Source organism: Diadema setosum, chromosome 2 (genome assembly GCF_964275005.1).
Source record: "Diadema setosum chromosome 2, eeDiaSeto1, whole genome shotgun sequence".
In the NCBI taxonomy this organism is placed as follows: domain Eukaryota; kingdom Metazoa; phylum Echinodermata; class Echinoidea; order Diadematoida; family Diadematidae; genus Diadema; species Diadema setosum.
Genome location: NC_092686.1, coordinates 35,372,802 through 35,398,908, shown reverse-complemented (window position 1 = coordinate 35,398,908; position 26,107 = coordinate 35,372,802). Strand labels below are relative to the sequence as shown.

The 26,107-nt window shown below is 38.9% G+C and overlaps 1 protein-coding gene across 1 annotated transcript in view; it reads right to left on the bottom strand.

The window, feature by feature from the left end:
• Window positions 1-24,772, bottom strand: part of LOC140244496 (uncharacterized) — a 49,816-nt gene extending 25,044 nt beyond the window's left edge. Inside the window, exons 1-5 of the mRNA XM_072324128.1 lie at window positions 24,676-24,772; window positions 22,228-22,288; window positions 20,487-20,691; window positions 15,998-16,142; window positions 5,182-5,312 (exon numbers count right to left, since the gene is read on the bottom strand). Coding sequence (XP_072180229.1) covers window positions 5,182-5,312; window positions 15,998-16,142; window positions 20,487-20,691; window positions 22,228-22,288; window positions 24,676-24,772 — 639 coding nt within the window. The remainder of the gene's footprint in view (window positions 1-5,181; window positions 5,313-15,997; window positions 16,143-20,486; window positions 20,692-22,227; window positions 22,289-24,675) is intronic.
• Window positions 24,773-26,107: the final 1,335 nt, after the last annotated feature.

Below are 26,107 nucleotides of genomic sequence, written 5' to 3'. Positions count from 1 at the left end.
ACATTTCATCAGGCTGAGGTCATCACTCTTAGAAAACAAGGGAAACACGAAGCAAGCAGTGTTTCAGAGCTGCAACAAGTGCATGGGTAGTAATAATCTCGGCTGCATCACATGCATCCAAGTGTGCTAGCTACAATAATATTAGCACGTTGTGCTTTTCAAAGATATTGAAGAGTCCTCTGGATATTTTGCCCCTGTCACTTATTCTGTGTGAGTCATTTATTCTGCAGTATTAGCACTGATAATGGGATAATCAACCTTTTACTGAACCAGTGTTCAAGAAGTTACGTATAACATCCAAAACCCTCCACGTAGAGATTGGCAGAAAACATATTGCAGAGCCCTGTTTTGTTCTTTTTCATGGGAAGAAATGTTCAGTCCATGATGTGAGTATGTATATGATGCAGGGAGGTGACTCACCTCCCTGGTAAATGTATGTACACTGTAAAGCACCACAGTTTGAGTTTCTAGAGAGCTGTAAGACAATTATAACTTAAATATATTATATGCAAGAGTAATCTGGCCATGAACATCATGTCTATGGACATGTTTTACTATATTTTTTTTCCCCTTACCCTGGTCCATTATACACTGTAAATACAGCTACTACTGTATTCATAATCTCCAAGGTAACAGTTCACTGGTCCTTGTTTTGTTATTCAAACCACAAAATATGGTTTGTTACTCTGAAGGCTTGTAAGTCTCAGCCATATTCCATTTCAGGCTATCAAACCTTTAGAATAAGGAACATTCAAAATAACAAACAGTTGTATTAAAGGACATCATCGAACTCAAAACTGCCATAAGGTATATTGTGAGACATTTCATGTTTCTTGGTGGTAAAAAAAGTTCTTTAATAAGTACTGGTTGAAATTATGATGATCTTGATCTTGTTTACAGTTGTGTAGCACCACCTGGGGGCAGATGAACCTGTGCTGTGGCAAGATGGCACTGAATATGATTTCTCAGCAATTGAACCACTTATTTGTATTGCATTCATGGGTCCTGGGATAGTTCCCACTAGAAGGCTAGAAGGTAGTTACGAGATATGTAGTAAACCATATTTTCCAACAAGCTGCATCTGTTTCACACTAGCACAAAAGATCAGTAGATACTGCTGTGGGCCAATTTGCAGATTACATTACTAATCAGTTGTACAAAGCTACATGTATACAGTGAACACAATGGTGAATCTTTTTTGGTTAATATGTTGTTTCCCAATTGACATCGTTATATTGTAGCATAGTTGAACACATTTCTAGGGCATTTGCATACATTTTTGGGCAAAAAATTAACAGTTCTGCATGTCAGAAGTATCTGTAACATTTGGTTACCTTAAACTTAATAAAGACATGTTTGTATGAGTAGATCACAGCACAAGTATACAAATGCAGATAAGTTACATGTAGATAAGCTAACTTTATGCGTGGTTGTCTTGATATTCAGTACTGTATTAGTACCTCTGTGACCATGCATACTTAAAAGATATGCATGAGTGCATGACAGTGGGGAACACACACATGAGTATTCAGCCATAGATGTGGGTTAATTTTGAGCTCGGTTGATGGTATGATCTGGGATAGATAGGGTTTATGCAATGGGAAGAGAAACTTGTTGTAATTCAGATGTGAGTGCATGAAGAAGACATAAGGTGTATAGAATACAGATTTCAATGTGGAGGATTTGACACATTTAGCGATAGGCCTACATGTCCTTGGAAGAGAGCATGTGAAGTAATCCTATTTATGAGGATAGCTACAGGTAGTTGACTGAAGGGTTTCCAGCAGACTGTCAACCAGTTTGCAATTAAGCATGTTACAGAGACTGTTCATTTAATTTATCAGTTTTAAGTATAAATGAATCTGATTATTGATTTAAAAAAACATTAGTGAAAACAAATAGAAAAATCACAAGCAAGGGATGGAGTCAGTCACACAGTGAATACGGAGCTATGTATGGAGCAACATACAAGAAACAAACAATCAGCAGTAATGAATTATTGAACCTAGTAATTATTCCAGTAGTTTAATGTTACATATATCATAATAATATGTAACACTTTGATTTACTCACCCCTTCTCATTTTATAGGTGTAACTAGTGTTTCATAATGAGGAGTGTATACTACACTTGTAAGTGCACGTGTAATTGGCTCTTCTGTACTCAGCAATGTGTGCATTCTCATTAATTGCCTTTTCATACTTGTAGTATGCTTTTCTTTTGCACATTTCTCTGTACTATCATTCATTATATGAACATTTCTTCCAATATGAGAGCAACAAGAAAAGAGGTACAATGTAGGGGTCCTACATATCTGTGAAAGTGCATGTTGTCTTGTTCAGAGAGACAGTGTGTCTTTTGTCTCCATCATGTCTTGTCATCAATTGCCCAGCATCATCTGATATGGGGCAAATGGGGGGGGGGGGGGTGGATGAGGAACAAGCTTAATTTGCGATACTGTTCGCGCCATATATTTAACAAGTATTTATCAAGACTGAAACAAATTGTGCAAGCAGTTCAGTTCATGATTGTGGGGTACAAAGTACTGAATGTAGAAATATATGTTTGCAGATGCACCCTAATGTCAGTGTCAGAGTTGATATTTTTGTGTGTCTTCAAATTCATGGATACATGTAGCAGCTGTCTTGGGAAATTCATGAAGATATATACCTTGCAGAATATTGAGCACATACAGTAGGTTAATTTTAGTGTGATATGGTGTATATCATGTAATGCATCATGTTCATACTTTACGTCATTAAAAAATGGCATTCTAGTGCTTACAGCTGCTTTAATAAATACCTGAAGTGCACCTTTAAAGTACCATCCTGACATGCGCCAAAATTTCTTCTGAATTTCCTGAAACTGCAGTTGAATTTAAATCTGCATTTTTAAACTTGAGTTTAGGGTCAAAATGCACTGTTTCCATGGCAACAGAATTTCAACTATATCTTGTTAAATGTGTCCATCACAAATTTGCACTGACCTTGCTATGTGTGTTTGTGTGTGTGTGTCTGTCTGTCTGTGTGTATACATATGTGTAGTACCTCGTGAGTACCTGGTGAATTTGACTACAGGTACTTCACAATTGTGGAAGTAGTTCACTCAAAAAGATTTGAAGGAAATATGCAGTAACCATGGCAACACGTCACATACAAACACAAAGAGTGTCTTGCATAACTACACCTTTGGACCATTACACGCCCTACATACTGAATTTGAAGTAGATAAACTAATAGTTCGTTCAGCAATGTTTTGGGTAGTTACCATGGTAACGCTTTCCCCGACAGACACACAAAAACATGTCTTGCATATCTACACCTCAATGTCATTATGGATACCAAATTTGAGTTCAGTTGCTTCAAAATAGTGAAAGAAGTTCAAATCTTAAGATTTTCAAGAAAATATGCCGTTACCATGGCAACGCCTTGTCGGGTACAAACACAATTAAGTGTGTATTGCATAATTGCACCTATAGATCATTATACATACCAAATTTGAAACGAAGTGCTTGAATACCATGAAAGTAGTTCACAAGGTTTTTGGAAAATTGTGGTTACCATGGCAACGCTTTCTCTGACAAACACAAAAGACATGTCTTGCACGTCTACACCTCAATGTCATCATGTACACCAAATTTGAGTTCCATTGCCTTAAAGTTCGAAATAGTTTCAGCCCACATGATTTTCAAAGAAAAAATAACCGTTACCATGGCAACGCCCTGTCAGGTACAAACACAAAGTGTGTCCTGCATAACTACACTTATAGATCATTATACATACCAAATTTGAAACAAATAGCTTAAATACTGTGAAAGTAGTTCACTACACGACGTTTTGGGAAATTTGTGGTTACCATGGCAACGCTTTCTCCGACAAACACAAAAAACGTGTCTTGCACATCTAAACCTCAATGTCATTATGTACACCAAATTTGAGTTCAAGTGCCTCAAATTTGTGGAAGGAGTTCACTCCAAAAGATTTTCAAGAAAATATGCCGTTACCATGGCAACGCCTTGTCGGGTACAAACCCAAAGTGTTTCTTACATAACTACACCTAACGATCATTATACACATAAAATTTGAAATGAATTACTCAAATACTGTGGCAGTAGTTTACTCCACAAGGTTTTTGGGAAATTGTGGTTACCATGGCAACGCTTTCTCCAATAAAGACAAAAAAAGCGTCTTGCACATCTTCACTTCGATGTCATCATGTAAGCCAAGTTTCATCAAAATTACTTCAAAACTGTAGATGGAGTTCGCGACGCAAGATTTGCAACGGACTGCCCGACCGACAACATGCTGATTCATAAACTAGTATACTGAGTAACCCCTTATACACTTTGTGTATGTAAAAAAAAAAAAAAAAAAAAAAAGTATCTTACACAATCATACATTACATAAAAATGTCATTTATATGGAATATTTTCTTTTTTTTTTCTTACAAGAAATTATCAAATTTGGAGATTTGTCCCCCAGCATCTATATAAGCAGCCGCAATTATGACATTTGTAATCTATTGCAAATCGATTGCAAAATTTGCAACTACCCCTGAATCTATTGCAAAGTTGCAATTGATTAGCAATTGATTGCAGAGATGCAATCGATTTGCAATCAATTGCATCTTTCTTGCAACAGAATTGATTGCAACTTGCAATTGATTGCAAATTTGCAATGGATTTCAGGATTTGCAATAGATTTTGGGGAGTTGCAATCAATTGCAACTTTCTTGCAACGCCCCCATAGACGAAGAAACATCTGGCCAAAGATGTCATCGGTCGGCATGCAAGAACCAAATCTTTCGAATACGCCACATGCTTTTTATTTCTGTGTGTATGTATATATATATATATATATATATATATATATATATAATATATATATGTATATATATATATGTATATATATATATATATATATGTGTGTGTGTGTGTGCGTGTATGTTTGTGTGTTTTGTCTTGGACATCCCTTTTTGTTCACCAAGAGAACTTCGAGATGAAAATCTTGATAACTGCGAGGTGATTTTCAAACTCTGTTTGTTGTTTTTGCTACGACCTGCACTCTCGAAGTTTTTATGTGATTGTGTAATGTTTCTGGACATGAATGAACATAAAATTAACCCAAACTATTTATATTAAGAAAAAGAAAGTTTGAAAAAGCAAATTGTGACGTCATCTTACCCCCGGTGACGCCCTCCACGTGATATTGACAGTGCTGACTTCAGCTGGGATGGTAGTGTGCTTATCCCGCAGCTTTCCGAGGATGGGCTGCGGCTGACCGTTCCGCACAATATCGAGAGTGGCGCCTCGACCTGCAAAATGACAACGGGAAAGAGAGAGAAAACCTGAATAAATATCAAAGAATGCCCAATAAAATGACCAAGTTGTTGCCACTTAATCGGGCGTATATACAAGGAGAATACAAAGAGAGTACGTAAGGTTGAAGGTCGTGCACTTTCGCTCTAGTCCAAAGACACAAAGCGCATTGGAAATCAAATTCTTGCATTCCTTCGTCATAAAAGAAAACACAGCAATCATGCGGTTGAAAGTATTAAACTATTTTATCCACCTATTCAGATACGCCTCCAGATTAAGAGATAACTATATCAAATTGCGATGAAAATTGTTTTCTTTTTTTTCTTTATTTTCGAAGCGACATTGACCTGTTCCTGTTCAATCGTTTGTATTCATGCAGCGAAATACTGTGCTCTTCGAAGCAGGACGACATAAACAAGGAGATTGCCATGATTGGGAAGCAAAGTTTTGTTACCATCAACATATTGGCCTAAATATAGATGACATGTCACTGGTCAGTGGAGCCTTTGTATAAAAAAAGCGATAGCTATATGACCATAAATGACTTCTTAACAAACAAAGGGGAAAAAAAGGGGGGGGGGAGGCGGGGGGTGTATACGCAGTGTGATAGTAGACTAGTTAAAATGATTCTGGCACACCATGGCCGAACCGCTCAACAAGGGAATTACCCGCTGTTTATTTGCCGGTGACTGGATATATGCCCTTGTCTATAGGAAAGGCTGCATGGTTCGTGTTTTCACGTTGAAGACGCCCACTATACACCCGCTCGTGTCTTCATGTTGAAGACATAATTGATACATCCTTCTCAATCATTTTTGCAATTGGCGAATCGGCCATAGATGATACTCATCACCATGTACGTCTCTCTTATTTTGTATACAACACTCGATACTAGTACATGTACCTAAAAAGAACATGACAGATGTGATCAGCTAGTATCATGTTATTGATTGGAGGAGGAGTTCCATCCTACGCTCGTTATCATCATGAAGATTAAGAAGCAGATATCTTTCATCACGTCCTAAGGCTGGTTACAATGTATGCAGATAGTATTTGGTCTTCTACCGTTTGCATATCCATTTTAAATATACTTGATAGTTTAGGTGGTAAACAATAATTCTTTTCTTCTATGCTTATAGACCTTTCTGATATCAAAGACAGACAACGTTAATACTGACATTCAACTTGTCTATGCCGATCATTTGTCACGAAGAGACATCTAATGTATCAAGCCCTAACTTCTACACAGGGACTTGCCTTTTTGACCTAAAAACTTTAACAATGGGTTGGACGAAAATGACCCAATTATTGAGCGTCACACGACGAGGGACGCAGCTGGCCAACATATTGTTGTCGACCCGTCTCTTGTGACTCACTTCTACGTGTGATCTCCATAAGATACATGGTCAAAATGTACTTTGCGGTTGACATGTGTAGGTGTTCATCTCTGCTCTCTGTGCAGAAGAAAAAACAGATAATATATCTGCATGAGATAGCCAAACAGTGGTTTTGAATGGATCCTTGCTATATTGGACCAAATCTCTCCACATCACTGCCTATAAAAGTGAAGGTCTTGCTCGACAAAAGTATTCTGCTATTGACTAGTAATATTGTGCATGTATGCGGAACAAGAACACTCACACGCAGACAAAACGCCCAAAGCCAAATGACCCGCTGGAGAAAGGTAAAGAGGAGCAGGAGGCTTCAGGAGCGCTCATTATAGTGCACCTTCAGCTCGAATCTATGGGGATGGTGCCTTTACTAATCAAACGGGATCGATGTGTATAGGGATAAGCTTATACTATACTTTTTTTCAGAGAACAAGAAAAAGATGTACATCAGTTGGAGAAAGTGGAGCAGTGGCTGGAAATATGTGAAGAGTGAGCACATTTCATGATGAAAAATACACACAGACGAAAAATCTCTGTAAAACCACCTGGAAGTTATATTGTGCCCACACTGGTTCCACCGTATAAGTTGCGAGCAAGTTACAATCTGCGTAGGAAATTGATTCTCGAATCTCCTCTAAACCGACAAAATGAATGCTAATCTATTCTTCTTTTTTCTTGGCATTCCTTTCATTTTGTATATTGTAAGTCTACACCAGCAGGTTAACTCAAAACTCCCAGATGTTAACATGTCATGCAGCTTCACCGTAGGGAGAGCACAGAACAAACGAAAAAATCAAAGTCTCAGGACCCGAGCCTTAACATATGTTTCTCATCACAAACAGTCGATCACTACAACATGTGAGATAGACATGAAAATATCTCACTCTAATCGGTTATGACGACTTCCTAATGTGAGGATGGTGCTGTCGTTTTATCGAAACTGAGTAACTTCGTTCCCCTTGTCATTATGGTAGACCAGCATCCTCCGCACCACGCAGACAAACAACCCATTACTATTGGTTATAGGGCAGATTTGAAGGCACATCTGAAAGTAGTTGCTCTTATTTGCTGCTCGCTCTGAGGGGTCTTCATGAGTACATACTTGGAGAATTTAGAGATGTGTTTACTTTTTTTAATTGACTTTTTGACGTGACCACTCAGGAAGAAATTACATTGTAATAAGCAAGCAACCACAGTGAGCAACCACACGACTTTAATTAAAGGTCCCGCGAGAGACTTGGTGTTACTAAAATGATGAGGTATCTTTCTTCATCGCGCTGTACCGATGCCTTGGAGGGACCCGAACCTTAAGGTATAGGGTCCTCCAGATTGAGAGTCCGTCGATCTTATTCACTGAGCCACAGCAGGTCCTCAGATAACCGACATAAAGGTGACAGTTGCTTGAAACAAAGTCAGTCATGGTGAAGTCATAAAGAGCCCCACCATGACGATGATCAAAGGGAGCTTGATATTCTTCTTTTTTTTTTAATGCGACGTGAGACACTGTGGTTTTAGATCTTCAATACAAGAAATTCTTTAGTGGATACAAGCTCTGGACTCACAAACGAAAGATCCTGAGACCCTAAGAGCGGACCCTGCTTGGACAAGGTGTATTACCTACAATGCGTCTTCCTTAGCCCACGTCTAAAGATGCCTATCTAGCAATGCTAGACTAATAACAATGTAACAATGGTATGACCAACTGGAAAAAAAAGTTCCAACACTGAAGATTTAGTCGTGGACGAGTACAAACTTTAAGCATGTGTCTTTACCCATCCAGTTTTAGGGTAATTTTGTTGCAGAAATTATCATCTCAACACCATCAAATTTGCACCTCTGAATTTCACTAGTTATCTTAATTTGGACAAAAAGAATAAGCGAGCTAAATTCAAGAAATCCGTGTAAAAATAAATCAGATTGAAATTATAAAAAAAAAAATATTGATTTAACGGGGAAACTTAGAAACTTTGACATTTGAAATTGTATTGCAGTCTTAGTATCAGTTATTTTTTTTCTGCTACTGAAACATATAGTTTTGTATAAGCAACGAAGGTCTGAAATGAAAGGCTGCTCCTCGTGAGACACATACAATGAATAGTAGAATTTCTGATGAAAATATACAAAGCAACAAACCCCAGATAATGATTTGGTTTCTGAAAGTTGATGAGCCAAGTACACTTTTAAGACTGCATTGCACTTGAAATGTGTTAGCGTATATGAGGCAAAGGAAGAAGAACAAGAAGGACAAGGAAAAAGAAAAGAGTTGGAATACTTGAAACTTTTGGAAGCCGTATGTCACACGTTGTATGTCGTCTGTTTCTAAACTCTGGTGGTAATGGATGGTTTGTGGCAGGTGTCTCATGACGCAATTACATGCCATTGGGAACGAAGATTTTTTTTTTTTTTTTTTTAAACGAGGGAGGGGGAGGTGCGAGGTACGTACTTGTCTTTTGTTTTCAGTTATCTCTGTCACAAATTAGTCACTGCTGTCTGGCTCTGTTCTCCCCCTCCAGCCCCCCCCCCCCCCACGATGTGAACTTGAACCCAAGCCAGAGAGAGTCATTAAAAGTTGCCAGCGGGAACTGTCTTACATTTTTGAACATCTCCACCCAAGAACCCCAGATTTTTATGTCAGAGTGTATAGTAAATTGCTGTCCCACTCTAACGGAGCTGACTTCAGACGGAGAAAAAAAAACCCGCAGATGAATATACACCGCCTCGCTGGATAGATTTTAAATGAATCCCACAAGAATTGGAACAATCATCCCCCAAGCATTCCCGCTGATTCCCACTGATCAGTAAATAGCCATCCCCTTTAAAAATGGGGACAAAAGAATCATCATTACGAGATGGAGAGTCGTGCAGTGGAATTCGCATTGCACTTTGGTACAATGTTTAGAGACCGACCACAAAACTTGTCACGAAATAGACTCTCTATTTCAAACATTTTAAGAGTACATTATATATCTATTGTTGTGTGAAAATCATTTGCTTCAGAATGGTCTCATATTCAAGTAATGTGCAGTTCAATGTTTCCAGGTTAGCATGCCTGTACAGTTTTGGGGCGATCGTTAACGGCCCGTCACTGTACAGGCATGCTAACCTGGAAACATTGAACTGCACATACTTGAATATGAAACCATTCTGAAGCAAAAGATTTTCACACAGCAATAGATATATAATGTACTCTTAAATGAATCCCACAAGGATTGGAGCAATCATCCCCAGCATTCCCACTGATCTGATTCCCACTGATCAGTTACTAGCCATCCCCTTTAAAGAACTTTGTCTATTAGCCTTCTGAATAGTGCACTCATGTGTATGATAGCAGCCTTGCATTATTGTTTTATCCGTAATTAGCAGCTACTGAAATAGCGTGACCGTACGCCATGCAATTGTTCGTACCGAGGTGTCAATACAAGCCATGACATATATCTGTCTATTTAAGTATTGATTCTCAGATCATTTGGCGGGTGTACTGAAGGCAATGTGTGTGACTGAACTCTTCAAAGACAGTCCAGAGTCCTCGAATGCATTCGTGTGTATCAGAAGCTAGACATATGCAAACAAATATCTTATTTTATTGCCAACATTTTCTGTTATTCGCACATCATTGTTTTGGGCATTGGGTACCAATATCCAAGTATCCACACTGGGTGTGAATGTTCTGTTCATCTTTATGATAGAAGGCATGAACGACGTATCTAAACAAGTGATACTAAAAACACAATCTTCTCAATGTGTGAATCTTTGGGGTACACTTCACACTGTTTGTGGATAATTACATTGTATATGGATCTTGTCACCTTAAAAAAAAAATTACCACAAAATTTACAACGAAAAAACATTATAGCGTTTCCTTTTTTAAGGCAATTGATTTCCTTGTTATCTTTCAAACTCAACGTCCCATTCACGTTGCACAACATTACTACACCACCATTGCGAAGCTTTGACTACTGGGAACTACCCCTGTGCTTGTGCGGGCCGAAATGCCCGGCTTTGAAGGCATGCTTTTCATTCTGCGTTACCGTTACTAAGGTCTGTACGTATTTATTCTTCAAGGCTAAGGAAAATGAGAGATTCGTCCTGGGGTGTTGAAAAAAACACACAAAAAGCTCAAACATACAAACATACAAACAAAACTAAAACATGAAGGACTTTTACGTGGCGATAAGTGCGCGCGCCGGATCTTCCTTGGTAGCGTGTCATACAACCATGTATGAATACAAACAAGAACTAATGTCATTCATATCATGATTATTGTCATCACTATCTTTTTTGTTTATCAGGAACTACATATTATCCTGTGTTTGCTGCGTTCCTGCAATGTTTTTGTTTGTGTCTTTCATTGTTTCTTTTTTATTTGTTTGTTTGTATTTTTTCTGTTTGTACCTGTCACATGACAGTATAATTTACATTTGTAGTAATTAATGTTGTCTGCGGGTCGGTGTGATACCTCTCGCCTTGATCGAAATTTGGAGAGAGAGAGAGAGAGAGGGGGGGGGGGGCAGCAGCCATTTCGAATAAGTTTGATTAAAAACTACCCTGTCTTCAAAATCAACAATTTTATTTTGCTCTTGTAGATAACAATGATCAAAATCCAAAGAATTGACGCTTCTCATTTTTTCTTGTCTGGTAGAGCTTTCATATTGATTTTTTGCTCTCTTTTCTCCCTTTTGACAATCTGTAGGGTTTCACAGTTATTTTGTTCGCTTTTAGAGAGAGGTGTCATAGTCTCCGCTTTGTATTTGGGGTCAGCTAAACTTTTTGGAGCTTCCATATCATTCACGGCGTACGTTTTGGTTTCACCCAGTGTGACGTTCTGGAAATCGGCCAGGTTTGACCTGTTCTGAATAATTGGGATTAGTGGTGAACCACTCGTTCAACAATGGCAACATTGCTGTTTTGTCAATGCCATTATATATACCAACAGCGAACTTTAAATATCGTACTCTTCACCGATTCCATCAGTGACTAATATTCCTGTTCCCATCGACGACTAACCAGCAGCAATTATACCAGTATAATACAGGTTTCGAGCGGTTTATGATTTGCCACGAAATCACATCTAACGACAGGTGAATTGGGATAGAATAGAGCGAATTAGTGTATAAAAAAAAAGTGCCTTGACTTAGGTTCAACCGCTACTGACAGCAGAGTCGAACCGGGGATCTCGCAACTGAGAATCAATGGTCCTATCCATTGAACCACAACGGTTCCTCAATTCATTTTAAGATTTTTCATCTTTGAATTATTTGTTTACATCAATAAAAGAAAATACATAATACAATGTGATACATTTATCAATTCAGGTATTCATTAATTTGAAAGGACAAATCATTGGGTATAATGCAAAATATATGTATGATTGATAATGTAGAGACAATAGAACAATACACACTTTTATTGTCACATAAGCAACTAAATATGGCAATGGAAAAGAGTGATCCACTGAAAAGCAAAGCCTGTAAGACATAGATCACTCTAAAAAAAAAAAAACACACACACACACACACCAAAATACCAAAATAATGCCTTCATACTAATATGTACCGTTGGAGCATTTGGTCATTGATTAGTATGACGATAATGATATAAAAGCACAACGTTAACAGTACTTGTTTTAAAGTACTGCCTATGTTAGATTGGATAAACTGTAACTGCGCACGTACAACAGTTTAAAGGGGTGATACAGTATTGGTGGAGATGAGAATTTGGCTTTTAACTTTTTGCGATATACCAAGAAAGCACTTATGATATAGTACAGAGCATACCATTTTAAGAGGAATTCAAAGTTTATTTGATGAAAATCAGGATTGGAATGTCTGAAACATCCAAAAAACAAAGTAAAACAAAGCGATCGTAATAAAGTGTGGGTCCCACACTTTATTAGAATCGCTCTTTTTGGATATCTCAGCCATTTCAACACCAATTTTCATCAAATAAACGTTGAATTCCTCATAGAATTTCATGCTCTTTCATATTTCATAAGAAGTTTCTCATTATCTCACCATCAAATGTTAGAAACCTGAAATTAGGTCTCAACCAAAAATTTTCGATCCCTTTAATGCCGTTTCTGTTTTTGTTGTTCCTGTCGGCCTGTGTGAGTGTGAGTATATATGTATACGTTGCTCGTGTGTTTCCCCTGTGGACTACAGGCCGAGTCAGAACAGTTCTTCGTCTATTCTGCATCTACGACAAAATGACGAAACTTACGAACCTGAATCTTACAGGGATTAAAGCAGCAACAAAGCATACTCACGCGAACACACACACGCACACACACATACACTTTTATGAAAACATACACATTTGCGGATATAATGTGCCAGAAACGCGTAAGACGTTCAACAGAATAATAAACATATGAAGTCATAATCGGTCAGTGGCTGGGTGGTGCAGTAACCATCCCATCACTTTTTTTTTCTACTTTTTTTTTTTGATAGGTCATGAATTATTGGACAAACGTTCCACGACTAGAAACGTGTCGTCGTTTATAGAGAAGCTCGTATTCTTTCTGATATTTTGCCTGTTTAACGACGATCCCACATCTTTTTCTTTTTAAACCCCAGTTCTATAGGTAGAGTGACAATAATGATTTATCGAGAGATAGTGGTCTGTGTTATGAGAAGCAAATCGTAAACCGCGCACATTGAACTCCAGGACCGCGGCTTTTCTGCATTTAGATTTTACCAAGAAGAATGGAAGAAGAAAATTCAATGGAAGAAGAAGAAGAAAAAAAAAAAAAAACCCTCCTTTTTATCAGCTGAGTTGCCCGAGATGTGGGCAGCTCCCGATAGAAATCTCGGTAAGCTCCACCAATTTATGGTATGATAACAGTCCCTCTATATTTCTACCTTTCTCTCTTTGTCAGAAATGTCAAAGAAGGTTTCGCATCCGAATCCCCTATGGACATGACGGAATGCTAATGGTCATGTTGTACTTTCCGAGATTGTGGATAAGAGTAAACTTATTCTCAAATGGCATGCCTTCTCAATCATGGAAGGTATAGACCGAATGGTGAGGGACCAATTTCACCATTTTCTCGTGATATAAATCGACATAAAATCACCCTCTTAATGTCAATAGCTATTTTGCCCTTTTATTGATACGAGTGTAAATCAGAGATAATTGTGAAGCTACTTTGATTTCTTGTGTGCGGCAAACCCATTATGCTGTATACATTGACAGAGCAAAAGTACTACCGGTCTGCAAGACTAATTATTGCCTCAGATGTTCGAGGAAACAAAAAATGTTTGGAATTGAAAATGAACTACATTTGTACCACGAAACACATACTGTAAATAAACCGTCGATCTGTCTATCGTTGAATCAACCAATCAGTTATTCATCAGTCAGTCTCGATACTTTTTTTTTATTTGTATGTTTTATTGATTTTCTTGATTACAAACAATACAAATTACACAACAACTATGAACATAGTCAATCTCGATACTTGGCAAGGATACGCATGGAAGGAAAGAAAAAAAAATCATGGATGCATTAAGTTTCATAAAGATTCCTCCAAGGAGGGTATCTAATACAGTAGTGCATCCATATTGTGCACGTTTTCGCAAATTTCCCCTCCGAGTACACAGGTAAAAACACACACACACACACACACACACACACACAAAACAAAAACAGAAAACAGATTTCTCGGCAATCATAAATCATAATAGTGATGGAAACACTGGTTCTGTTATATGCTGTCTCACCATAATGATCCAATTACCGTGCTAACAATAATGGATGTTAGACTTGCACATACACGAGCGCATCCTTTCATACCAATAATCTTATCTATATCTTCCTGTCTTGGTATCATCTCCAGAACCTATTCGTGTCAGGTGGAGTGTTTAAATCTCTTCATGTCATAAAGCTAATCGAACAGTAGATTCGATGATATATAATGTATTCAAACTCGGATAGTATAGTTGAATCAATGTTTGCTCGCTAAGAATGCAGAGGAAACGTTCCGTGTGATTGCAGGTCACATTTCGCCATTGTACCAACTTCATTATCGACTTAAGACATGAACCACAGTGCAATACATGTACCAGAATGAACCCTACCCTACTGGAAAGAACACAGTGTCCCACAGTGTGCTCACAGTGTATGGTCACATAGTCGACTATGTGAAAACGCTCGAATTTCACATTGTGGAGATGATTTAATAATGATAATAATAATACATTACAATGTAATGCGGTTAATACAATGTTTCTAAGCGCACTGTGGTTTGGTTTCCACAGAGTGTTCACATGGTAATGTTCTATGTCACACTGTGAATTGATGATTCACAATGTGTTCACACTGTTAAAACGATCGAGTTCAACAGTGTAAAGAGATTTCACACTGTGTTCACACTGTGTTTCTCCAGTAGGGTATGTAATATACTCAGTATCATGACACACCTGGGGAAACCGCGCAACAGCAGATTTCCTTTCATGCTATTCTTACATAAGCGACATGAGGCGACATCTATCATCTCTTAGGAGATAACTTTTATGTACGCTTTAAAGAAAAGATCTGAAGAAACAATTTGATTTGGTTAGATTAGTTGTGGAGAGAATCGGGAGAAGTAGGAGGAGGAGAAAAAAAGGAGATGGTGAAGAGAACAAGGAGGGATTGGAGAATCCAATTAGAAAGATGAAGAAAATAAGACGAGGATGAGGAAGAAAGTTGGTAGTGGGTTGTAACGCCACAGTAATCAGAATCGAAACAAGAAGAGGGAAGGATGAGGACCATGGGAGAAAGGAGAATTGAAGGTTGGTAGTGGTTGTGGCTCTGGTGACGATGATAGTTAATGGTAGCAATAATGTGTGAAATGAGGATGATCATAACAGCGCAGACAGAGGTGATACAGGGCGAGTAAAGACCTGAAAAAAAAAATGCTGGAATGCATGAAACTATCGGTTTTGTTATTAAGACTAACATAAGAAAAAGCGTTAAATCTAATCGCATGCGTGCGTTTTTCTGTAATTCAAGATTGTCAGTTCATCTCGTATCTTTCTCCCATATAGGATTGGAATGATATTTTCAATATTTTCTTAATAATTTGGAAAAAAACGTAGCAATATAAATCTTAATGAAGCAAAGAAATATAATTGATCATGATCTCGTATACGCCTAAAGAAAGCGATTTGAGAAACTAACTAACAAAAAGACAAACTTGTGATTAAATATGCCTTAAAGTAAACAGTCCAAAAATGGACCGCAGTGATAAGAGAAGTAACTAATAAAAAAAAAAAAAAGAAGAGAGAAATAGTTCTCTCAAAATAGCTCACACAAGAGTGCTCTAGCCTGCAGGGGATCGATCCATATGTCCACATCGTCGCTCGCCTGCGGGGCCCGGGCAACCACCATCGAGAACAGGCAGAGCACAGTCCCTCCAAACAAAATCATTTTTAGAATGGATACTTTGCCACGGTCCTGCCAAAGAGAAGAATCTCAGATAAAGTGTCGCGAGTAAAAAATGATGTTCCTGGGCGTACTGAAGGTAATCCGTCTCTCTCGGAAGTTCACACCACTTCCGATCCCTGGTCTCTAAGAAACTTGGCTCGGTTCTTGGCTATTAAAGTTTAGCGGTCAAACAGCGGACCAAGCGACTGAGTTCAGTCCGATGTCTCCACTGAGGTGTAGTGAGGCGGATCAGGGAGCGCGGATAGATTTTCAACCAACAGATACGAGTTCAGCTTGCCTCACTGGCGACAGAAGATGTACAGGTTGGGTACGCAGCGCATCGTGCGGTTGGTGGAGCGCACACAATAGCCGAGCCTGGCTGGTAAAAAGCGAATCGCCGTGCACGACGAGGAAGTACACATGATATTATAATCAGGACCCTAGTCAACATTCTGCTGCAAATACTCGGGCCTTTGTATGAACTGCAGAATATACCTATAAATATCACGTAATCATAACACGTTACAGATAATAACAGCTTGTTCAAAACCATTCTTGCTCGATTCGTACCAATAGTTTTACTTTTTGTCAGCAGGAAGTGAACCGTTTCAACGGTATTCGTATCACGATAGTCCTTAAAATTACATCAATCATTTTTTTTTTCTGAATAGCCTACAGATTGCCTTTAATTTCCCACGGATAATGAAAAATTACTGTTTCATTTCCTATTTGATTGACAGTTCTGGTGGGCCACCAAATCAACAGGGAATCCGTTAAACCCCCTCGCCTTTACAAGCCTTTCCTAATAATTTTCGAAGATGACAGGTGGAATCAGATGTGCATCAAAGATGACAGGCTCGTCAAATATTACGTCAGTAGCCTACTAGTGTATCGAACCGACGCCAGATTTTGGTGGTAAGAGACAGTATCATCATGTACCTTGAAGATTAGTTTACCTTGATAAATCATATTTAAGAAGATTGTTGTCTTGGTGAAAAACGTCAGAGGAGGAAGTCTTAATTGAGACACGTAGAAAACATCCACTGGGTGTGAATATAATCATAGCACCTCATAGTACCTCATAGCACCTCATAGCACCTCATAGTACCTCGGCTCGGGAAAATGAAGCAGTAATGATATATCGCCCTGATTTTTAACACCTATAAAAGAATAGGTGGGATTCATTCTTATATCACTCGGATTATCACTTTGACGAAAGAACTTGGTGTTGGAAACATAGGTTACAGTTCGTTATTCCGAAGGTTCGTTATTCCGAACGTTCTTTAGTCCGAAGGTTCGTTTTTCCGAAGATTCGTTATTCCGAAAGTTCGTTAATCCGAAAATGTGATGATAAGGTTGTTATTCCGAAGGTTCATTAATCCGAAAATGAAATAAGGTTCGTTATTCCGAAGGTTCGTTAATCCAAAAAATGAAACAAAGCTCGTTATTCCGAAGGTTCGTTACGGACCCTATTTCATTGTCGGATCAACGAACCTTCGGAATAACGAACCTTCGGAATAACGAACAGCACCCGGAAAACAATGGATTGACCGAAGATATCTCATAATGTGCCTATGATATACTATATTCGATATGACACCTCTGTAATAATGTTTGTGTATTTTTTCTTTGATTTTTCTTTCTTTATTTTGTTGGTTTGCCTTGGTTTGGTTTTGTGAATAAAGTCACTGCCTTTATACCAAAAAAAAAAACCAAAAAAAAAAAAAAACCAAACAAACAAACAATGAGGTTATATTTGATATACACTAAGATTTCGTATTGAAAATAATATATGTCAATTACTTCACCATCAAGATCTTATCATTAAATTTTTGACCTTTCATTCTTCGCACAGAAGATTAATCCTATCTGGATCAATCCGGTAGTAACTGAAAGGCTTGAAGATCTTCTGCAATATGCTATACAGGTCATCTTCAAACAAACTTTGGTGAAGATTTCTGGAAGTAAACTGATGTAGATTATCATTCACCCTGTCGAAATATAACCTCCAAAATTTTTATAAAAAAAAAAGGACGTTAAATTTTCAATCCAGTTTTTGATTTATAAACATTTTGACAGTTTTGGAAATCTTCGCAAGGAGTGCTCCTGCCAACATCGTCATTGCACTGCCACAACTATCTCCTATAAATGCGATACGCGATATCTTTTTTTCTGTGGTCATGATTATACGTTGATGGGAAAACTTGAGAAGTATAAATGTTCATTTCATTTTGCGGTTTCCTTGAAACTTAAAGTGGCCTCCGAAGGAGAAGTGACTCAGACGTCTGTTCACATCACAACCTGTCAAATCACTAACCTCTGTTTGACTCCAAATCCAGCTAATGTGCTGTGGTATAGTATTGTACATTAGGAAGATAAAAATGTTAATGATTGGTACCGCATCCAGCGACGCTTTTATCGCACTAAGACTGACAGGCACAGCTTGTGCCAAATCTTCATCCAGCTTCGCTGTTTAATCGAGCAGGCTAACCCATGAAGAAAATATAGAACATGGAAGGATGGATGTGTCAGAGATAACATAATCAATCAATGGATAATGATATATAACTATAGGCAGGAAGATTGATAGATAGATCCATGCATGGTTTGACAGTCAGACGAATCGATTATACATGTAGTTCGATGGATCAGATACACGGATACATCGGGAGATTGACAGGTTATAAAGGTATAAAGATATGTAGTTGGATAAACACATGGGTGTATGAATGGATGGACAGATAGATTGTTACATGAATAGACACATAGATTGAAATATATCGATAGAAATATATAGACAGAAATATATAGATAGAAATATATAGACAGAAATATATAGATAGAAATATATAGACAGAAATATATAGATAGAAATATATAGACAGAAATATATAGATAGAAATATATAGACAGAAATATATAAATAGAAATATATAGACAGAAATATATAGATAGAAATATATAGGTAGAAATATATAGATAGAAATATATAGATAAATTAGGGCAAAATATGCGAGAAGAAATTACTCAGTATTGGCGGAAAGACTAAGAGCTTCAAGAAATTGTCAAGACATAGTCATAGAAACACATTCGACTCAATCTTGATACATGACAGGACTTCGTTTGAGGAACTGTTAATTAATGTGCTTTGAAGCCATCCACTTCACAACCAACAAAGTGCTTTAGCATCGTAGAAGGAAGGAATCCTTTGCTAATCTTGGCAAGCAGGCTGATGATGACAACGCATTGGTTGAAGGTAACTCGAACCAGACTTCACAGCGACAGCCACTTTCGTCAAGTTGATATCGTAGCTGTCGAACTGAGGATGGAAAGAGAGAGAACACGGGGGGGGGGGGGACGGGGAGGTAGGGGAGAGATGAGGGACGGAAAAGTGAGGAAGAGAGAAGCATAAGATGGTGCGATATTCTGGGCATGGAAGTCACATTGACCTTGATGTTTCGTGGATGTCGTCAGAGGCTGGAGATGGTTAGAAGAGGAAACTAAGCCACGCCTGGCAACGGGAGGATGCAGCGGTAGCAACCTGGAGAAACGCAGCGCGATCGTGACTATACTCATTGATATCTTCAGATGAGATAACCAAATCGCCGTGGCGTGCAAAGAGAACTGAAGTACAGCGAAGGGAAAGTAAGTTTGTAGATCACTGAAAGTCTACATTTGACAAGAATAATCTTTGATAGTTGGTAAGCAAGCAAACTCTCCTCCCAACATAAAAACCAGGCATATGCAGATAGATAATTTGATTATGCGTATATGCGTAATTATATATTTGCACATTACAGTTAGCGATGTAGGACTACATGTTTAAGACATTTCATTTTGTGTTCTGCGATAGATTGTATATCTGTAGCACGTGGTTTAACTGGATTTTTATTCCCTGTCATTGATCTTTCTTTTCTAAGATTTAATGTGTGCGCGTATGTGTGTGTGTTATCTGTCGATTTTTTTTTTAAACCACACCCTCAGGATCTGTGCGCAGGAGGCGCTACGAGTACACGAGGGACTGTCATGTGATCCCTAATCTGCTGTTTCGGCATCAAGAGAGTGTTTCAAGCGGTGATGTCCGTTTCATATGATCAGGATTACTGATTAAAATAAATCAACTCGTATCAAGTTATATTATCGTAATTACAATCACATATCATGATTCAGGTGACATCATGAAAAGAAGATGTTATGTTGCATGCTCATCACAAACATTTCCCTCGAACATGAAGTCTATACTGTCACTTTAAGCGAATGCATTTCCTCATAACATTATTTGGAGTGAGACATGGGGTGGGTTCGCCGTGTCAATACATTCTTAGGAAGGGAGCAAGAGAGAAAAGGTGTCTACATCAATTACGACCAGTTTACATGACGGGGACATTCGATGTGGAATGCTGTCGGGATATCGAACCTGGGTTGCATTGCGCTGCCTAGCAACTGACGCACAATGTCAACCACTGCGCAAGGTGTGAGGAAATTGTTGATTTGGAAGGCGGGTTTCTCTTCCAGGGGCGGGTAGAAGGGGGAGGATGGGGTGAGAATTCCGGTACGATGTATCTTAAAGTTGTATGTACTGTATATGTAATGTACGATTGATAAGGGCAAGGGACGTAACAGCATTATTTGAACATGAGAAAAGGAGGGATAGGCCGGCACCCATCTTTAACCTCCCACTCTGCCTTCGACACCCCGTGCTTCCAACGATTTGAATGTTTCATAGAATATATCAAATGTTTAATTCATCTTCATGTCGTTTATTTGTAGATCTCGCCCACTTTTCTACGCACCCTTGTCACTCCCGCCTCCTCCTGCACTCTTTAGCCGATGTGTTTGATCTCCGGCTGCTGCGATGAAAGACGGTGAACTTTGCTTAACCTTTCAGTTTGCTCCCGCGGCGAGCTGCGTCCAAGTGCATGGGTGTTCATCTTTGGAGCCCAAATGGTGATTCACTGCCTATTAACGCAGACACACCATGCCAATTATTTGTCTTGCCATTCCATGCATGACACCGATCATATATGTGTGGGTTTCTATATTACGTTGTGTATCATAAAAGACGCAGTATAGAAAGCAAATAAAATACATGCGATTCTCAACATAACAAAGACAATATGAAGTATATACCGGTGTTAATTGCAAGACTATTAGTGTTCATTATAATCATTTGAGCTTTAAAAGTAGTCCTAATGTGTATGATGAATTACACTTTCTCCTTCTATTTTTTTTCCAAAAGTATTATCTCAGGCACATAGACCTTGAATTGAATTAAAATGATATATATGTTGTCAACAAGATTTACTACCCATAACACATTTATACCTAACCTGTACTTCCATGTATATCATAATTTCAATGTTATTTCAAAATGATTATGCACATTGCTGTGCATTTGACTGCCGACAAAAATCAATTGTGAAAAAATATTACTTCACTCTCCCTCTCTCTCTCTCTCTCTGTATAAAGTGTATATATCAGTGTTGTTGTTTATCTCTTTAACCGCCACACAAACGTTTACGTTTTTCTAACGATTGCAAAGTTGCAAGTCTCCTATGATATATTATATGTTAATGTATTATATATTAATTATATTATATAAATTGTATGGGCATATAATATATCAGATATAAGAATATCATATATAAACTGTTTTGAAGCATCTCATTACAATTACATTTCTAATCATGCAGCTGTTAAATGAACGTTGCTCACTTTAAACCATTACAATTTTGCTATGGGTGAAATACAATGTATTATCACTGTTAAAATCCTTTGATAATTTTGATGTGGCATCATTAAATGACACATAGAATCCCTATGTAAACGAATTCAAAACAGCGGTGGAAAATAACACGGATTATGTGAGGTGACATCTGGCACTGATGCGATCCTCGAGCTCTATCTGTACTACGGACAACCTGTTTTCATGTAACATTTACGGCATTTTGAGGGGTCGGTATCAAAGGGGTTAACCGTAGCAGGTGCAACAGCTTTGACGCGACACGCGCGCACTATAAAGGTCTCTCTCTTTGCACCACCGCTGTCTGCGTATTTGGTCGGTTTCTGGCGGTATTCGGCCGGGCATCAGTCAGCGCTGGTGTCGTCTGTTTACCTGACGGCGTCAAGGTCACGCCTTTCACCTGTGCGACGGGGAGCCTTGAAAAGTGACTTGGCTGTGGCATTGAGGGAGTCGGTTTAAAACCTCAGACAGTATGTTCGCCCTCTCCCCCGCTATCTCTTCTGCCGCTCTGTCTCTCTCAGTCCTTCTTACTCCAGAGCTTTCTCATCCTCTCCTCTTTTTCAGGTGCTTGCCCTCTCTCTCTCTCTCTCTAATTACATCTTATTTCTCTTTCTTTCACCCTGTCTAAACATGTTCTGCTGGCGGGCTTTGCTTAGAACAACTCGCCCAGGCACTTATGAAGGAAAGGGAGTACGGAAGTTGCGTCTACTACAGATACGTGAAAGGAAGCGTGAATGGGGATGTAGCCTATACGTACGTGTTTGGGTATTGCATTTGATGTCTGCATCGGTGTGTTTTGGCGTCTGTCTGAGATCGAGGACAAGGAAAGACATCCCACAAAACTCCCTCACAGCACTGAATGTTTTGTTGTTAATGAAAGTCAGTTCAATTGCCATAAGTCCTTACGTGACTGGGACCATGCACTAACGAATAATAATACAGTACAGTACATTACTCAACAAGGAGGAAAGCCACATATTCAATATTGCATGTTTTCTTTTTGTAAGTCAAATATGTTTACAATCAAGGACACGGCGGGGACATGGCCTGGAATAATCCTTGGGAAAATAATAGATGGTGAACGCCTCTGTGCTCAATCGATCACTATCATTTTCATGTCGTCAGACGTCCATGGACAATTATCAAAACAACATCACACAATAGTTCTCCTTCGACAAGAAGTCATGCTTGGTGGTGTAATGCGCACACGTATCTACTTGGAAGAAGATCATTGATGTAGCTTGCTTTGGCAATCTTTGTTTAGGCTAACAAGGGAAGACAGCTAGGAGGTCATTCCCAATGATTGACACACAAAAGGGCAACGAACTTTTCAGACCTTAAACCCTTGCCATATTCAACATTGTTGTAGACCTACACCAAGCCTTTGAATGACTAATAACGCACATAACATTTGCTCTACGCATGACTTCATATCGCTCGGGAAATGAACATTTTAATGCGTTACTGGTTGGAGACAACAACAGATATACATGCAATAATATCAAATTCCATTAGTCATATACACGTCAGCGATCGAATGAAAATGATCAAAGAATATGATTTACGAATTATTTGTAATGCTCTCCCATGGGAATACATTTCATGTATTAAAACAAAATGTTAACAATAATAGAACAGTAGTGCTACACTTTGAGCGCAATCGACAGAATACATTATGGTATTCAATACTTAAAACCTGGCGACCAATAATAAACCAATTCGTAATCAACTCATGTGAACATTTTGAACATGTGACTTTTTTTTCTTTCAGTTGGCTTTTCACTTGTTGTTAAAGCGACGTAATGCATAACCTTGCACTACTTAATATTTTTTTACATGTTCAAACAAAGAATAAACCTGGGTAAGGCGATGGCTGGTTAATTTACACTTTGGAAGCATGCATTTGATTGTCTTGCATTGAATGCATTTACAAACTTTCTCTATTAATATTGCTAAATACCAGGCTTATTGTCAAGTGGATGTGGTAGCAAGCGTATTTATACGGATTACACGAATGATCATTATATCACAGACGATTATCCTAGTGAATTTTAACACCAGCAAGTCTGTTATCTCAAACGACTTTCTTCTGCTCATGCGCAAAGTGGAACTCCGAACTGACTTATTATTTGCAGCGGAAATCAAATCGAAAAGCGACGCTTAGAAAATAAAGTTGGGTACGTGGTGCTGCTTCGAGCGTGGCTACCACGGAAAATCAAATTCAAAAGTATGCCTTTTGTAATGATTAAGTGACCAAAAAGTAATACAACAAAAGTCTACTTTTGTAGAGTACAGAATGATCTCACTTCAGGTTTGAAATCATCTTTTTTTTTTCTTTTTTTTTTGAGGGGTTGTGAGTCCTCCGACGTCGCATCCGGACATAAACCTTCCCTCCATAGCATATCAAATACTTCGGGCTGAACAGTATGTATGTCCTTACCCAACCACCTCCCCCCCCCCCCCCCCTCCCTCCCCCACCAGTCACCAGTATTCTATAATCACAATTGATATGTATGCCTGCTTAGCCCCCAGTCACATATAAACACGGATCCTCAAGGATCTACACGGTGATCCTGGGAGATCCTGGGAGATCCGGGGAGATCCGGGATAGTTTCGACCTTGATGGAGTGTCTACGAGCGTTGATATGACTGTACACACGGTATCAACACGGCATATATCTACACGGATAAGGCCGGTAGAGCGCGGCGTCTACACGGACAAGCACGGCATCTACGCGGATCAACACGGCAGCTACACGGAAGCCACACGGACCATCCCGGATTGCTCTGCCAACACGGCAGACCCCGGATGTTTCTGACCTCCAAAAGTTGCCGTGTTGGCCTCCCGGATGTCCTCGGATGTATACGGACTAACACGGATGTCCAAGGCGTCAACACGGATCTCTCCCCGGATCATCCCGGATCAGATCCAGGGTGGTCCGGAGTGATCCAGGATGTATATGTGACTGGGGCATAACAGATGTGATACACCTCGGACTGACAGCGAATTGACAGGTCACGAATAATATTATCTTACTTGGCACTCAACCTAATATATGTCCTCTGTCAGCGGGGCATTAACTCATCAGAGTGTGTGAGACCGACTATGGTTGCGGGAAGTTAAAGGGTGTGTACAGTTCTGGTCGAGGTGTAGATTCAGCTTTTAACATTTTGCGAGATATTCAGAAACCACTCTATGAGATGTAAGGGGGAATGCAGTTCTAAGGGGTATCAAAAGTTTATTCGATGAAAATCGGTTTGGAAATGGCTGAGATATCCAAAAACAAGGTGAAAAAAAAAGAGATCCTAATAAAGTTGTGGCATGTCGCCTTTTATTATTAGCACTTTTTTGGATATCTCAGCCATTTGAAAACCAATTTTCATCAAATAAACGTTGAATCCTTCTTAAAATTACATGCTCTTTCATATTTCACGAGAGGCTTTTCATTATCTCACTTAGGAATGTTCAAAACATGAATCCCTACCTCAACCAGTACTGTACAGTCCCTTTAAAGGGGATCTCCACATGATTTTTAGATGATTGTATTTGAACATCTTTAAATTGGTTATACTGCGTACAGAGTGTCGGAATTCATGTGATTGGGATGAGGATTCAGAAGGTTTTCGTAATTCATAACAAATCATAATGAACAAAGATGATGGTAAAGCAGCTTCACATCCGAATGCATGATTAGGTGCTCAAGGAAACAGAACAAAAGAAGAAAGCAGGCATAAATTCTGCACAGGTGAACTTGTTGAGCAGGCGGTATTGTAATGGAATGACATTGCTTCATAACTGGAATATGTGAGCTTCGATGTCATCATCCTTGTTCAGTGTGTTGTGTTCTGGGTATTGTCAGAGTACAGTATTGGTTTACTTGCTCAAGGACCACATTAGATTCCAGAAATCATAGTTCTATAGACTTGTGTACTACATGATGTGAAATTATATAGATCATCTGGAATGCCCCTTGAAGTCACGAGATAATTGCGAATGCTGACTCGCACCAGGGAGGTGGTCCCTCCCTGCTCGCACCCAGCAACTAACGATTCATTGACTGCGTTTGCGCATGCTCACCAGCATTTAGCATACCTCGCTACAGTAACTGCTTCCCCTCCCAAACGGATATCAAAACTCGTCACAGTAATGACGAAAATGATGACATTGTCTTGATAACCCAGGATAGTCTCGGTAGTACTTTGGCACGGTTCTCTCGCGAGAGTCCCTGCCTCTACCGTCAGCCCATCATTA